This window comes from Sitophilus oryzae, unplaced genomic scaffold (assembly GCF_002938485.1).
Source record: "Sitophilus oryzae breed Bouriz unplaced genomic scaffold, Soryzae_2.0 scaffold_806_pilon_pilon, whole genome shotgun sequence".
Lineage (NCBI taxonomy): Eukaryota > Metazoa > Arthropoda > Insecta > Coleoptera > Curculionidae > Sitophilus > Sitophilus oryzae.
In genome coordinates this window covers 269214-287642 of record NW_022147424.1, presented here as the reverse complement: position 1 = coordinate 287642, position 18429 = coordinate 269214, and the positions used below count along the sequence as shown (strand labels likewise).

The window sequence follows — 18429 nt, the reverse complement described above, 5'->3', positions numbered from 1 at the left end:
ACCACCGTCATCGAACAGTTCCCTTATGTAATTGGTCCATAGCTCCTCTAGTTTTTGTTCGGTTAGGATTGGTTTATTCTCGCCGTCCACGATTCTGGTACATGTTCGAGGTTTGTGTTTCCCAGTGACTTCTTTGACTTTTTTATGTAGGTTAAACAAGTCATGTTTTTGGTGGAGCTCCTCGACTTCGTGGCACCTCTCCGTCATCCACAGTTCTTTGGCTTCCTTGATTTTATTTCTGATAAGCCTGTGAGTGTCTCTATATCTCTGAGGGTCTGTGCCTTTAAAACTTCGCCGCTTTTCCATGAGGTCTAAAATTTCTTGAGTCATCCACGCTTTATGGTGCTTCTCGTTATTAGTTGTTCTTGTGTTTCCTGCAGCGCTTCTTTAATTTTCTTCCAGATGTTCTCTATAGACTAGTGAGGTACCCCAATTAGCTTATTCGATTGGGATGCGAATCTGTTTAGCGGCAGAGTTGCGTCCGGGGGAAGCCCCTATACTATTTCAGGTGACACTAGCTAGTTGTTGAAGATTATTAACCAATAGATCCGAATGATATTTGAATTAGATGGAAAATATGGAATGGGATATATTGAATAGAATATATCAGTGGCTAGGGGGCGGAGTACCCCCGGGTGAGTCTTACTATTTAATAGTGATGGGATCACTCGAGTGAAAAATACTCGATCATCCGAGTATTCATATCCTCGGTATGTCTCGAGTATTTTTGTCGATCCTCGAGGATAACTCGGCACGCAACTAACATCGGGTGTGGTGTACTATCCTCACTGCTCGCGACGATACAGGCGATTTACGATTTATGCTGAAACCTTTTTTTGTCGATCCCCGAGCATTACTCGGCACGCAACTAACATCGGGTGTGGTGTACCGTCATCGCTGCTCGCGCCGATACAGGCGATTTACGATTTATGCTGAAACCTTTTTTTGTCGATTCCCGATCATTACTCGGCACGCAACTAAAGCAGAGTTTACACTGTGTCACTTTGGATGTACAACCAAAATGAATCACTCAAATTGAACAACCTTGTTTACATATTTTCATTCAGTTCGCAGCAGTTCACTGTTTCATCTTCCGCAGGCTGCCACCTCTCCCAGTGTTTTCTATATTGAGGTTGGCCGCCCGGGTCGGCGTCGGCTGTTTACATTTTTCACTTCCCGTTCAATCTGGATGAATCAACGAACGTTGAACGCTTCTTTCAACAAAAGTAGGAAGACCGTGAACTTGTTTCATTGTTCAATTTTAGTGTACACTTTGGATGAAACAGTGATGAAAGGCAATTTATACTTATCACTTTGGATGATTCATCCAAGTTGTACATCCAAAGTGACAAATGTAAATGAGCCTTAACATCGGGTGTGGCGTACCGTCCTCGCTGCTCGCGACGATACAGACGATTTATGCTGAAACCTTTTATATAGAGGATAGAGGATAATAATCGGTTTTCAGAGTAGTAACCTGCATTTTTGAATAGAAATACATTACATATTTTTGTTTTGGTTTGTTTAGATATTTAGATGGGATATATTAATTATAATATTTATTTAAATTATAAAGATTTTTTCTCCATACTTTATGTTTTAAGATTTATAGTTTTTTAACCATTGATATAATAATAAAATGTTGTTTTTTCTGTGTAATAATTCAGAATTGAAACATTTGAAAATTCATAATACGTCAGTTTTCGATTTTCAAAATTCCATTTGACAAAACCATAGTTGTTTATTTGGGTTAAGGCTTTGGAGATTTTGCTTTATTTGCATTTTTATTTTTCAATTTACGTTTTTCCTTTTGTAAAAAAACCTTTGCTTGTAGTTGTACGTTGGGAGACTATATTCTGATGAAAGTATAATCGAAATTTAATGTGATGGAACGTAGATATAAAGTGAATGATTTGGCGGAATTTGCCAACAAGAACAATAATAATATTGCTGTATATTTTATTTCATTTTTTTTCAAACAGTTTTTAAAGCGACAGCTGACTCGTTGTAAGCCTTAAGCTTGACCTTAAGTAAAATTTTAATAGTTAATATTTTTCTGTTATGAGGGTTCACAAGAGAAAGAGGTTGAAAATCCGAAACAATCATCATTAACAATTTTTTTCGATTATTAGTTAAGCTGTGCCCAAACAATACAGTTGGTAAATTCAATTTTAAAACTGGATATTATGTCGCACAAAAACTTAAAATATGCAAAATAACACAATACTACTACAATTTATTAGGTACTACAGTTGATTTTTGGTGAAAGTACGCTATTAAAAAGTAAAACAAAATATATTTTTTATCTCAATGACCGACCGCCTTCAAATAAACAATAAACAACGAGCCCTTGTGCGGCACGTATTTCCTAGAATTACTTGGTTTCATTTGGCCTGAAAGTGTGCTGAAAGATTGCCAGATTAGCCTCAAAGTCGGAGATAAAGAAACAAAATAAGCACAATTTAAAGCAAAACCTATGAAAATTTCCCACATGAAATTATACACGAACATATTAAAAATTATTAAAAAAGTGTTTTAAAATAATTAGTATTTATTTTTATTACAATATTATTTAAGTCATTCAAGTACATGGCAACAGTGTGTTAAAAACAGCAAGCAAAATCACTCATACCCAACGGCGAGTATTATTCAGGTTTCGATCGAGATATTATACAGAGAAAATTTTATGATCGAGGATTCCTCGAATGATCATCCGATTGTTGAAATCCTCGAGGATCAATACTCGAGGATTGAAATCATCCGATTTTTCCCAACACTACTATTTAACTATCAATTTTATCCAGATCAGTAAATGTTTGTTTTGTTATTTTCATGTACAATGAGAGAGTGCTTGCCAATGACCAACTAAATGGATATTTGAGGTGAATTTGCATTGTGAGACCCAGTTGAGTAAGCCCCAGAAATAAGCGATTTTACATGATGGTGTTGATATCATAGCACTATAATTACATCGTAGTTATCAGATATAACAGCATGTGTATACTGAGTATAAACCCTATACACTACGCCGAAATCTAACTATATGAAGCATCTTTTTTAATCTACATCCGACTATAAATAAAAATCTAATGAATCAACTGTATAATGAACTTCAGATAAGATACGTTATCGGGCCCCTGCCTATTTACCTGAACAGATCGTTTCATATTAGTTCACAAACAAAATTAGTGTGCAATATAGAATTCCCTATAAAAAATATCGCGTTTTGAACAGTGCATGTGATAAAAATATCGGATTAGCCTAAACTTAAAATGTATAGGTCAGTAAACAACTACTATTAGGTACTACTACTGCTACTTTGTAATTTCACATAATAAAATACATTAACACGTATTATTTTTAATCTATAAAATCTAGAAATCTATAATTTAATCGTTTTTGTATGAACAAATAAGAATGAATCATAAGGCTTAAGGATCCCTAGGGATGTGACGGTATAATATCTACTAGGAAGTTTCGATATTTTTATGGTTTCCAATTGTTTTATGTATTGATTCAAAATATTTTTTACAGATTTTGTTTATTAATTTTACTGTGCCTTTGTGCCGCTTTTACTAAATGCGATAACGACAACAACAAGCAAAAACTACCACTCTGCGGCACCTGTACTTGTGTTTTCGATAACGATCAACTTCCGGCAAAAGTCAACTGCAAAGATGACGTAACGCGTTTGCTCCAAGCCGAGTCAACATGGATCAACCCCCTCAACAATCAGTCCTACGAGTATTCGGAATTAACTCTAACCAATCAAGAAATTATGTTTTTGAATTTTACATTCCCCACAAGCAAACTCACTTATTTGAGTATCACTAACAGTGAGGTGTACCGAATAGTGAACAGTCCGTTCAAGAACTTGGAGAATATGGTTACGTTAATATTGAGTAATAATGGCTTGGATTTACTTATGCCAGATTCATTTAAGGTAAAGATTTATATATTTATTCTATCAAAAAAAGTTTAAATAATCTTTAAATTATAGGGGCTGTACATGGAAGAGCGTTATATGCCATTACGATCACTCAAAGAATTACGATTGGATCACAATAATTTGCATACACTGAACATGAATTTGTTTGAACACACAACCGATTTGGAGATATTGGATCTTAGCTACAACCCTTTAAAGGTCATCGATAAGCATACTACAATCGCTATTGACAGTCTACCCTTTTTAAAAGTAAGTCTACTTTAAATATTATTAATTTTAGCAATACAATTGAGGTAACTAAAACCTTTATTGACGTTAAAACAGCACTATAAAGTTTATCATAAAAAATGTTATAAAATATTTTAGAGTGTGATTTCTATACCGTTTGATAGAGAGCTATAGTCTGTCCATCGACAAAATCCTTGACACTGATAGATGTGTCTGTCATTTTAATTTCAAAGTAGTTTATTTTATTTTACAAAGAAATAAGTTGGTACAATTGGATCGCATAATTAATATCCTTGTTTATATATTCTTAAAGTTGCCCAACCGACTAGAAAAAATGTGCTGCCAACTGGAGGACAAATCGTGAACCTTTCGGGGCGGTGTCAAAAATATCGATTATTTTCGTTATTTTCCTCAGAGTAATGTAATAATATAGCCCAGGGTTTCTGCGAACTTTAATAGTGATCAGCTGATTAAGAAATTTAAACGAAACTTTTATTTTATTGTAAACTGTGGATTATTTTTGGTTTGGTTTGGATATGTTGGTACATTATTTATAATTTATGATAATGCTAATTGCTGTTAATTAATATTTAAAAAAAAGTTACATACCTATTTTAATTTGATTTAATGCAGGTTTATAAAAGAATCATTTCATTCTTAGATTATTTTATTCTAAATTGAGTGTTTTACGAATTTTATGATATTTTTTTTGAAAACATGAAACTTTTTACATTTTTGATACCAACTAATTGGCATGGTATTATTGGTATGGAAATTAGCCAAGAAAGAAAAGAATTGGCTATAACTTGTAATTTTTCGAAAAAAACATATTATACCTATATCGCTGAAAAGCTTAAAAAATGGCGCTTTTTATGAAGTCATTGCCAACTATGGTTTCCATTTAAAAAACATAATGTTTGGGTCATATGTCAAAAATGACAGGCTTTAGAAAAAAAACAGAACACAAACTCATTAGGTATGTGATTATCCACAACTTTTATAGTAGTTTCCGAGATACCCATAGAGAACATCGTAGGAAACTCACCCTGTTTAGTATTTAGAAACTAACTATTATTATTATTTGGCTAGATTAATTTGATTAATAAAACTCGATTAATTTAATTTAAAATAAATTTGATCAGATTTTTTCTTCGTATATTCTACTACCAGAAAACCAAAATTATATGATAACGCACTTTTCAACGAAGTTGAAGGAAGATAGTGTATCTATCACAATACTTAATAGAATTACTACAATTAGAAGAAAAACAAAAAGAAAAAATACCCAAATACCTTCACCTACTACTCATCCACAAAATAAACTAATATAATCTCTTATAAAAACACTACACAACTACTTCTTCACTACTTCAATCACTTCTACACTGAAAAAATTATCAAACTTACTAATTAATCAAACAAAAAGAAAAAATAACCAAATTATCCTTTCACCTACTACTTAACTGCAAAATAATAAACTATAAAAACACTACTAAACTATTTCTGGTATTCTACACTAAACATTATAATTAAACTTAATAAAATTAATCTAATTTTACACTACAACTAGCGATGGGAACTATCGAATGAATTAGACTATCGAATGGTTACTGAATGAATGATATCAACTATCGAATGGTTTTATTCGAATAAAATCATTCATTCATTTGTATACTAAAGCATATGTGACAACCTCGCCGTGCAACTAAATGGTTATCGTTGAGCCACGACTATCGAATGCTTTTGGTAAATGAAATTTAGTATTCGTTTGATTTTTGTGTACGTCAGTGCATTATTAGTTCTTCCAAATTTTTATAACTTCACCTTATAAATACTGTGCTATTTTTGAGTTTATTAAAATATTTAAAATACTAAAATAGTAGTTTTTTTTAATTGACGATTGTGTGCGTGTGCAGGTGTCAAAATTTTTCCGAAAATTTGTGTGATTTTCCGTAGCCCGATCTTTCAATTATTTTATTTTATATTGTATATATGGCCTATTTTTTAATGGGAAATTTTGAGAAGTAGCAATTTTTAAGAGAGATGAGATGAACTTAGAATTAATTTTAAAAATACATATTTGTATTTTAGATGTTTTAATAATATGAATTAGTTGAACTTAATAATCATATTTAAGTAATGTGGTTAAGTAAATAGTTATCGAACTCAAACTACGGGGTGTGAAAATTAAATTGAAAGTTTTACAAGTGCCAATTTAAAAAAAAAGTTAAAGATGTTTGTATTTTGTTTATGCTAATTCTCTTACATGTAGTTTTTTGCGAAGAAATATTTCATTTATTTTTTAAAGTAAATGCCAGTAAAAATAAATATTATTTTTAAATAGTAATATAAAGTACCTAATATAAATAATTTTGATTTCTAATTTTTTATTTATATTTTCCTTCCATTACACTGCATGGTTAGAAAATTAATAAATGTTTATATTTCATGATTTTAAAGTTTGTTGTTAATATAACAAATTAGTTCTGTAATTATTATTATTTAATAAATCAACGTTGCCAAAAAATTTAATGACTATATTATTTTTAAATAGGATCTAATATAAATAATTTTGACATCTAATTTGTTGTTTATATTTTGCTACTACGTAAAAAAAAATGTTTATATTAAATTATTACTGTTAACAAATTATTACTATTATTTTTATTAAACCAGTCTTTGCTTAAAAACATTAAAAATCATTTTCCTACATCCAAAATAACAAGTATTATTGCTGTGTAACAACAGAATATTAATAAAAAAATGCAAAATATATAGGCATACTATCCCTAACTAACTAAAGCCAAACAATAATATTCTTTGCTAATATCAACTAATACCAATATATGGCAACAGCGCCTTTCATAATGTATTTTCTGTGTAAATACTAGCACCTCAATAAAAAAAATAATGTGTCCTTATCTTTATATGACTCCGCAAAAAATCAAAGATGCCGGCTTCTTTCATAGCATTGCCACCGACCGCTGTTGGGTTTGTCGGAAAGAAACCTACGTCGCCGGGCGACAACTAAAATCCAGTTAATATTTTATTATAATCGATCCTGACGAATAAATGAATTTCATAAATGAATGAATTTTATAAATGAATGGTTTTTGCTGCCGAATTACTAGAATACAATATTTCAAGGCAGATGACGCATCTATGCGATAATTTTTATTCGAATAGTTTTCAACGAATGTTTTTTTACTAGCTATCGAATTATTCGAATGAATTGCAACTATCGAATGTTTCGATAGTATTCATTCGATAGTTCCCACTACTAACTACAACCACTACGACTACAAAGAAATAAGAACATTTTTTAAAACTAGAAGAAACAGAACCTCGATACGTGCAACCAGTATAATAGATCAAGCGGACAAAGAATATAAAATACTTTAAAAATGTGCATTCAGAAAGAAAAAATATCTCGAAAATTATCTAAACAAACATTTTTTTTTCTTATCATTGAAAAGCATCGGCCTCGTCGGCCTTGCGAAATTTGTCGGGTATTTACAATGGTCGAATTGTATAATTACCAGCTTTTATAGCATATCTAATAGACAAAAAGTATCTGGTCGATTAGTAACCAATTGGCACAGTACGAAAATTATCGATTTTTATTTTCTCTGTTTTTATTGGTCGCTTCAAAGTTCAGAGTAACAAAAAATATTTTTCTGTAGTAAAAGACGCCCCGCCATCTGGTGCTTTACATCCATAAACGTCTTAGGTTGAGCTACTTTAAAAATTCATATTTAAATTTTGAGTAACAAGTGATTACTTCAAAATATTGTAAAAAAAACTGTATAAAACTAAAAAAATCTAATCTTGGTTAATTAACTTTAATCTTAATGTTTTTCTGCAGTACTAAAATTTATTATTTACCTATCGTGTGATGTTATTTTACAGATACTCCAGTTTTTGGTACCATATACGAGATGGTTGCGACATCTTTATTTTTGGCTAATACAACTTTCTGGCCATAGTCTCTGGCAAACTGTGTCTCTGGCGGTCTCTGTGCACCGAATATTAACTGTAAATTTTTGAAACTCAAATTCTAAGGGGTGAAACCACCCCTCAAATATTAGAATATTATTATTTAAAAACCGGTGAGTTTTTCGGAAAAACTCTTAAACACGTATATTTTATTTTATTGCTTTACATATTTTAAGATTTTTTAAACATTTATATAGGGTGTTTCATAAAATATGACCATTTTTTTGAGTAATCACGATTCTGCTTAAATTGCTTGACGTTTAAAGCTGATTTTTGGCAAACGAATTGACTGTGGGGTGTAGAGGTTCGATAAGGAGAGGTTTCTCGAATCTCAAATTCCAAGAGGGTGAAAACGCCCCTCAGATATTACAGTATTTGTTATTTAAAAAACGGTTAGTCTTTCGGGAAAAGGCTTGGACACGCATAATTTATTTACTTCTTTTACATATTTTGATTTTTTTTTAAATCATACAGGGTGTTCTAAAAAGTTGGGTAATTGATTAACCACGATTCTGCTTAAACTGCTTGACGTAAGAAGCTTATTTTTGGCAAACTGATTTTTCAAAAGTCAAATTCCAACGAGATAAAACTACTCTTCAAATATTACCAAGTTATATAATAATATCGCCATATTGTTTTTTCCCATGATGACATAAATGGGAGAAAAATTTATAAAGTTTGTATGTTAATGAAAATTCTTGCTTTGCTTTATCATCACCATTACAAGTGATTAATTCGACGCGAACGAAGTCGCAAGTACACGCTAGTTTCATATAATATTTGTAATCAAAAATATGTTGGGCGGACAAACTAGAAGATCAATATTAACTAGATTTAAAGAATATAATATGGCTCAGATAAGATATGGTACACCCGATAAATCTTGCGTTGCTCAACATATTGATGATAAAGATGATTGTATAGATGTTAGTAATTTAAAATTGATCAAATTAGTCTCAAATTACAGGCAATTGGATGCCATATGAGAGCGTAAAAATTAATAAACGTAAAGATAATATGAACAGAGATAATGGTCCGATTCCTTCCAGTTATCTGTTCCTATTACTCTAGACTCGGTAATTCATTGTTACGCTCGGTTGGTTTTGACTCGCTTGGCTAGTTTTCTTACTCTTGGTCGGTACCAACTGTATATTAGTTTTAGTTCTAATCATCTGCTGATTAGCTAAGTGTTGGTGTATTGTGGTGAATTACTGTTTTATTTTGCTGTTGTAACACCAAAGGTTCCAACCCTCAACTGTAATAGTTGTACTTTGTATTACTTCCATCTAAAATTACATTAGATTTTTACATTTTTTTTTTGGTTATTTCATTTTTTGATTCTGCGTTTTTTTCAGGAATTGTATTTAGGCTATACTCAAATCAAAACTCTACCAGATCAGATAATGCATACTCCCATTCAACTGTCTATCTTGGATCTAAGTGGTAATCCTATAGAGGAGATTCCCGAAACTTTAGGGGAATCCCATAACTTAACTACATTGTATCTAAATGATACTGGCTTCATAAATATTACTAAAAACAGGTACGGCTCTATTTGTGAACTTTTGTTTCACGTATATAATATACAGGGTGTGAAAAAATAGTGTATCTATTTTATTTGTGTGTAAATAGTGTATTCTATTTATATTATTTAAAATAATATAAATAGAATAATATTAGAAAAATAATATAATATAGCAAAAACCAAAAACAAAATTCAAGACTATAGTTATTTGATTACATATATCTTCATTATGACACTCTGATATTTTACTAACCAGTAAAATTCAGTGATGATTAGTGAAATAATATTTTTAGTGGTTTTCCTGAGATGCCTAGCCTGAAGAATCTATATCTATGTAATTTACGCAATTTGGAAAGAATAGAAAGTGAATCCTTGTCTGGACTTAGTGGACTTCAAGAACTACATATTTGCAATAACATAAAATTAACGCATATAGATGATTTTGCAATTGCTAAAATAAATGAACATGGAGGCGCTACATGGCCTATGATCAAAAAAGTATGTATTCACGCTTAAAATAAGAACATATAATTTTAGACGCAAAATGCAGCATGCAGCATTGTTTTCTACAGTTTTGGGATTTAGTACAATTTTTTCCGTGCATTTTTAGCCGACCATACCAACAGGTATGGTAGGCTATTAAGATCGGCAAAAAAAGTTTTTTTAATTTCACTCAAAATGAATTATTTGGGTCATAAATGACCTAAATACAAAATATTTTCATGGTGCCTGTCTGTCTGTCTGTCCGTCTGTCTGTAACACGATAACTCAAAAACCGCTAAACCGATTTTAACCAAATTTGGCACAAAAATACTGCGGCACCCGAGAATCTGGCCATTACTTTTTGGTGGGTGTGGGGGGTTGGTAAGGGGGCATGGGAGGGGGTTAAAAAATTTTAAAAAATCGTAACTCCAAAATTACAGTAGCTAGCGAAACGCGGTTTTCAATTTAAGATTAGGAATAATATTTGCAACAAAATTTGTAGTAACATCAAAATCAGTCAAAATCGCAGTTTTTGAGATAATTGAAACTAAAAGAACTGCCTACCAACTCCCGACGCCAATTTTTCTTAATAATGTGATGTAATAATAATCTCATAGATGTGACAAAAATTGAGTACCTAAATATATCAATAACAGAATATATATATTATTTTAGTTAAACTTGTTTGACAACAAACTGGGATATATAGATAGTGATTTTCTGTCAAGATGGGACTTGTTGACATATCTAAACATTAACGACAATCCTTGGACTTGCGAGTGTGAAAATCAATGGCTAATTGAAGATTTGATGCCTACCTACAAGAAAATTAATCCTGAAAACGCTAATAGTGTGAAGTAAGTTATTTTTATTATTTTAAATAAATAAACACACATTCTACGAGAAATCAATAATCATCGAAGGACTGTATTATTGCGTTCTTGTTATTTTTGAGTTTCTAAATATTATGGGAGTTATCATCTATGAGTCCACTAAAATTCATATTAGAGTTTTTTCTTATGAAAGTATGTGTTCTTGTTAAAACTTAGGACATATTTTAGGCATATTTTCTTAATCTTAGTTGGACTGATGTTACAACTTTCAACAAAGTTTACGAATTACGAAAAACGCACACCTTAAAATTTTCATTTATTTTAAAGTTTTACATATCGTGTTCTTGTGGACTGATTTTGATGAATTTTAAGCAACTTGTAGCTAAATTATTTGTTGCTTAATACATTTTCCATTTCTGTACCCCACAAAAAATCGAGTATGCTCTGTGTTGCTTGGCCGCACAGCTACATTTCCACCATATTTATTCCTTCAACATTCCCTTTCCTTATAAAAAAAATCTCGTGATATCTTTGTTTTCGTAAATGGAATAATGACATGAATGCATTGTCCTTCATCTTTAACATTTTGCAGCTGCAAATTTGTCAACTCGATACGCCGGCAGACTCCCGCAAGTCCCACTATCAATGAAACTTTTGTCAGAAAATAAGTTTTATCATCGGCTTCCAACAAAAAACAAGTTTTGTCTTCTGTTCTTAAAATTCTCAATTTTTTTGACCGAAATCCTTCCGATTTTCTTTTTAGAAATGCAATTAAATGGACGTACTTACTAATTATCTGTATTTTTCTTCACTGATATAACTGAACGTAGCATGGAATAATATACCCAAAGTGATGAAGCCTTCCTATGTTTTGAAAGATGTTCAACATATGCCAGGAGAACCTTTTCGTTACTACTATCACAGATTAGGTATCAACAACAACAACACAACGCTTTATTGTACAAAAAGCCAAAACAGCTTCATCGACAAAGCAACATCCTATAAGTATACAGATAAAAATCTTGTCCCTAATTCGTGGTACGAAAATTGTCTTTTATGACGATGTGCAAACTAGTCAAATTTCCTGTGCGCAAAAATAAACTCCCGTAAAATAACAATAAACAGCGTAATAGAGAGATATCGCTAAACCGAATAGCGTGCATGGACGTTAATAAGGCCAGGTGTTATTTCCTTTACGTGAGGTGGTATTAACTCGATCTCTTCCAATGACATCGAAATAAATTAGACCCGGCGACTTACATTTTGGCGAAATCCATCATTGCCTAGAAAATTGCATGCATGCCAAATTTCCACTACCGGCTGCATTTAAAATGAAATCTTACCTACGTATACGTACGGGGATAGCTAACCCACATTGTAAACCAGGAATTCCAAATATAGATTACGTCGTAGAATACTTTAAACCGATAATAATTAAAGGTAGCCTAGTATCACGAACTACTCCCAATCAGCATTAGCCGTTATTTAACTCTTCTGTAATTATAATTTTTAGATTTTAAGAAATTTAACATAAAACAATCGACAACGTCGCAACGCCAGCTGATACTGAAAACGTACGCATTTTACTATCTTTACTCCTAAATTCAGGCAGCCAACAAAACATTCAGTTCGAATTCGTTCATAAATTGGTTTACGGCGTTGCCAATGTGTTGTGGTTTTTCGAAATGTTTTATGAGGTGATTTCCAGATATTTTAGTGTTTTGTGGTATTATTTTTAGTGATTTTATTCAGAAACAATAAGACAATGGTGCGAACTTGCTTAATTTGCAAAAATAGAGACGATTTAAACCTAGAAGTTTCATTTCGAAGGTGAGTAAGGCTATGTTACATCAGTGCGGTGCCGAAAGGTAAAATAGAGAAAAATCTTTGGAAATATGTATTAGTAAATCACACAGTTTTGGAATGTACCGTTATAAGTAATGAATTACATTAAGTTAGTTTCGTCACGTTTGGTTTTTTTTGAATATTTTGCTCATAATTTTTAATTATTAAAACCAAGTATACAAATACCAAGTATACAAATGCGATTAATTTGTTGAAAAGATATATAAAAAAATTAAAGATGCCACAATTACGAAAAATCTGCATAAGCGAAATACCATATGATCGAGAAAAAAAAACGGCGTCAGCGATGGCTATGAAATGAAGATCGCTGTCATTTTATATGTAAAATTATATGGGGAATGTCATCGATGTTCATTTCTAAGCCAACTGGAGGCCTTTTTTTTCTATCATACTGATTGTTATTAGGATTTTTAGTTGTTAAAGATGATTTTTTAAGTGTAAAATCAAAATAGATTTATATAATGATTGAAAAAAAGTTAAGGGAAGAGTACGTTGGATATTCATACTAAATACCGAATGATCGAAAAAATCGGTATCGAAGACTGCTGGGAATAACAATCGAATATAATTTTGGCGAGGTCTATTTCTAGATGTCATTTATTAAAAATTGACATAAAGCTTGTCAAAAACTAATACTAATTATAGAAAAATTATAAAAGGATAGAACGTTTCCAGAAACACAAACCGATATCCAAAAAAAAATTTCGAATTTATACTACACCATTTAAAAATCAAATACAACCTTAAGGCCTACTACTGCCAGTAAGTGCCATTAAAAAATAAACAAGAGTAGGGGTCATGACATATCACCTCGCCAAAATTATCACTGATTGTCATTTTTTACGCCGTTTCTTTTTTCGATGGTATAATGTTTGTGGTTATAGAGCAATTTATTTTTTGTTTTGTTTATTAATGCTATAAAAAATTATATCGTTTAAAAGATGAATGCATCTTTGTTTGATATGTTTTATAAAGCATTACTTATTTTTTGTTTGGTAATTTCTAATGAAAAGTTAATTATTTATTCAGTACAAGGTCCCGATTATCCGCGAAGAAACTGTTCCAGAAATAAGTAAATATTTTAGAAATTTTCTTTTGTTTAACAAAGATCTTTATTATTGTTGCTATATAGTAATATTTTTATACCTAATATAAAATTGTAATTAGTCACGACAGTTTTAAAATATTCTCATTTTCCACCGTTGCTTCAAGCAAAATAATAACCATTAATTCACATAAATGTTTTATAAAAGTCGTCGTCGGCTCGTATTCATTGAATGCTTGATGGATTATATTACTACTGGAGCAATTTACAGACTTTATACTATGGAAATGTGCATATCATAATATTTCAATTAGTTATTTTCAATTTATTGGAGTACAGAAGTAGTCATTTTCAAAATTTGAAGAGCCATCGAGCACAACAATATATCGTATCCAAAAATCATACCGTATGATCGAATAAAAACGGCGTCAACGATGGCTACGAAATGAAGATCGCTGTCATTTTATATGTAAAATTATATGGGAAATGTCATCGATCGTCATTTCCAAGCCAACTGGACGCCGCTTTTTTTCCCGTATTTACGCGGATATAATATTAAATTATATATTACAATCAAAGTAACTACGCCCATGACACACTTTCTCAAGATCTCTGAACAGCGTTGCCATTCTCACGGGAATCCTTCATGACTGCGATCAGCCCATCTTGTTCCCACTCGCATAGAGCAAGAAACGAATATCTGATTCTGATCTTTTCCTTTTTATGAATGAAATGCCGGGTCTACTTTATTTAGAGGTCATTGATCTCTTCATTTATAGTTATCGGATCGGAAAGAATTCTGATCGCGTCGCGTCCGCTATTCAAACTTAACCTAACTTTGAATTTAAAACTTTGAAATTTTTTTGTTTACTAGGTATTTTAAAACTAAAGGGCTAAAGTGCTTATTTCCAGTGCTTTATTGTTCAACGTCTGCCAGTGGGTTTACAGCAACAAGCAACAAATTCTCTTAGAAGGGCTAAGTCGTGATCTGCTGTAAACATAAGCCTCTTTATAGGTTCTTTAATATTGGAAGAGATGGAATCCATATTTTGGGCCATATTTATTTAATTAAAAATAATCCCAGCTATTTAAATATCAAATTACCTAATAAAACTAAAGTAATAATTCAAAACAATTCAAACATAACCTAAAATAAAAGATCTCGCTTCGCGCCGGGCGGCCCCGGTTGTCAAATACCCGCACATGCCCATTTAAGCAATTTTTAAACGTTATCACACGGGGGTGTCACTTGTATGGGAAAACAGGCAACAGTCAAATTTAAACGTGCCAGGACCAACGACAAAGAAAGCAACATCTGCCAGGCATTGGCTTTCTTTGTCACTCATATTGCTTAAATCATTGTCAACTTGTCAACAAAGAAGCTGGCCGGGCTGTCCTGGCAAGTGATATAAAACAATTTTGCTTTTTTACAATATTAAATTACCATTTGGATGTATTTAATGCGATTATTCAGTTAACTGGTAAGTCAGAAATTACACACAAATACTTTATTCGTAAATACAACTAAGATGTAAACGTATTTTTGTATTTTTAGATTTCAACTTTTGCAAAGACCCGCCGATAGAACTTGCCTGGCAGGGTACCTGTTTAACTAGACGTATTATTTCCTGATAATAATATCAAAACACGTAAGTACCTCTATAATTTATGATGAAAAATGATTTTGATTATGTTTTATATTATTTAAATACTTTCTAACCTCAAATAATAGTAAGATCTTTGTTTATATCGCACAGCCCGTTCAAAACTGTATTGTCTTCAAAAAATGTTTACAAAACAAACAATTATTAAAAAAACAATGTCCTTTTAATCTGATTTATACCTCAGAAGGATGCCAGTAAAATTTTATTAAATCAACATTATATTATTTGGCCGTTAATATGCAAAAAGGAGCATATTGCCTTAACTTAAATTTTTTTTTACTTCTCCTGACAATATTCTCTATATTCTCTATTTTGAGTTAGTAAACTTTTGAACGGGATGTGCGATATATAAAATACATAATATATCCAAGGGTATGATCTGATAAAAGTATTTTTTGATGCATTTTTTGGTTGTTTATGCACGTTGGCTTGGTTTATGTTTTATTCAGCTTATATTTATTTGGTATAACAGTTTTTTTTGCCTTTGGAATGTCATGCATTGAGGCTAGATAGTGTTTCATTAGATCATTAAAGGAATTTAAATTAGCATATATTTTTTGTCATATTAGTGTGTTATCATGATACAGGTAGTTGTATCATAGTGCTTTATGCATGTTATTTACCTATTATATACTTATGTAATGTATTATCAGTAAATAGATGATAACATACTACTAAAATGTCTTTTTTAATAGTATGTTTATCTTTCCAATTCACTAGTTATTTGCAAAATGTATTTTGAACTAATTTAAGTCATTAATTGATCATCTTTCTTTTTCAGGTTCGGGGGATATTCTTTTTCATTGTTAAAAAATATATATATATTTCAATATTATTGTAATATAAATCGCAGCTCTAAAAAATAAATGATATTGTTTACTAATGTGTAATTTATTTACTATGAATTTTCTCTGAAAATAATAAGTCTTTAATAATATCATTGATTTGCTGTGTAAAGTTAATAGACATATTTTTTAATACATTAAATTATATTAAAGTAATAAAAAATATGTTTATTAACTGTAAACAGTAAGTCAGTAATACTTATAAAAATATTTTTTTAAAATTTCCCCTCTTTTAAGCCCCGCCCCTCCAATTCCCCTCAATTTCGCTAGTACTGCCAGGCGACACCAGGTGGCGTCTGTTTCCATTTTTTAACATGAAGTTAGCATTTCTTTAATGTACCTATTCTCTGCGTTATCAGAGGTTATTTAGAAAGAGCGCTTGGTGTAATTGATCCGCAAATTACATCAGGCGGTAACGTTATTAGCGGGTGTTGCGTTAAAAATTGACTCGCGCATATCGTAACCATGATAAGGTACGCGTAAATACTGGATGACGATATTCGGTTTTCCGATATCTCTCTAATAAATGTGCCGGTCAGGCGCTGTGCACAATTTTAGAGGCCATAAGTGGGCGTGCTATGTGCGCAAACTAGTCACCTAATTAGTGCCCGATTCCGAAAATTGGAACAACGAAAAACAATAAAGAAAAAACAAAGATTATAATCTGTATAATCTGTGCTACTATTCTTGATTCCATTCCCTTTACACCAATCTTCCAGTTTTACATAGGCTTGCTCGTACGTTTGTCTTGATTTTTCGGGAAGTAGGGAATCGACAACGTTTTGCGCAATGCCTTCAATATCCGAAGGGACACTTTCAAAATCAGAATCACCCATATTAATATTATTTTTTGCTTTTTGCTAAAACTGAACGTTTAACACAAACTTGAACATCAATAATTGAGTTGTCAAAGTCAAAATGGAAACAATCAACAAGCACGGTTACCACGGCGTCGACTAATATGGGCACCTGATAATTTTGAGTTTCAATTTTTACGAGGATATCTCTGATATTTTAAATTAAATCAAATCTCTTTGGATCGTCCCTCGTGTCGCGTCGTAGATTAAATTTTGAATGATACACGTTCGATACGAACTTTTTAATGAAACTTGTATCATTAATAACTATTTTGATACTGTTTCTAGATGTGGAGCTCCTATAGAAATGAATGGTGAGCATTTTATTGATCTCTATGAAAGACAGTATAAAATGAGGTGTTTGGATATATACGGGGCGAAGCCAGAACAAGATGCCTTCATGCTAGTCGGAGTACTAATAGGTCTATACATCCACTTCCTAATTGGGTATAATATTTTATTAATCTCATGTTGCTATTTGTGTTTTAGGTGTACTGATAGCTTTACCAGCAATACTGTTCATCATTTTCGCGTACCAGAGGAGATGGTTTGGTCTATTTAACATGTGCGATAATTCTCCAGCTGCGTATACTAGAAGATTCTACAGTTCAACACCCAGAGATGAGGATTTCTAAGCAATATTCAGTGTCTAAAAGTCATATTTCAGCTGCTAGAGAAAACCAGATGATTTATAAAATAATTTAAATAAAAATAATATCACTTTAAAGCTACATTCACGCGGCAGTCACGTTTAAATAAATATATACATATACATTAATGTTCCTCCTCTAGATTATAGTTTTTTTATATTTTCTAGATTTAAAAAACTGATAGTTATTTCAATGGCAATAGATTCTGAGCTTGTCCTATTATAGTACTTAATGATATATTCTCTGATGAAATATTATCATAACATATTGTGACATGATAGTCCAGTCTCTTAAAGTACTTTATTTATGCTTAAAATAGAGACAATCTAAAGGTGCCATTACACGACGCGTGGAGCGCCGCGCCTCGACGGTCGGCGCCGATTTTCGGGCCACGGCACAGTACTTCGAACATATGGCTCTAGAGGACAAAAATGCAAAACTTCTCTTTTATTGTAGGCAATTTATTCAAACTAGGTTTATTTGACACA

General features: G+C 31.7%; 1 protein-coding gene across 1 annotated transcript; it reads left to right on the top strand.

Annotated features, from left to right (window-relative positions):
- Window positions 1-3130: 3130 nt before the first annotated feature.
- On the top strand, window positions 3131-18080 carry LOC115888665 (toll-like receptor 3). The gene is made up of 8 exons (XM_030908448.1): window positions 3131-3280; window positions 3535-3943; window positions 4001-4198; window positions 9529-9716; window positions 9992-10196; window positions 10857-11038; window positions 17580-17713; window positions 17781-18080. The coding sequence occupies exons 1-8, from the start codon at window positions 3273-3275 to the stop codon at window positions 17924-17926; spliced, it is 1470 nt and encodes a 489-aa protein (XP_030764308.1). The 5' UTR covers window positions 3131-3272; the 3' UTR covers window positions 17927-18080.
- Window positions 18081-18429: the final 349 nt, after the last annotated feature.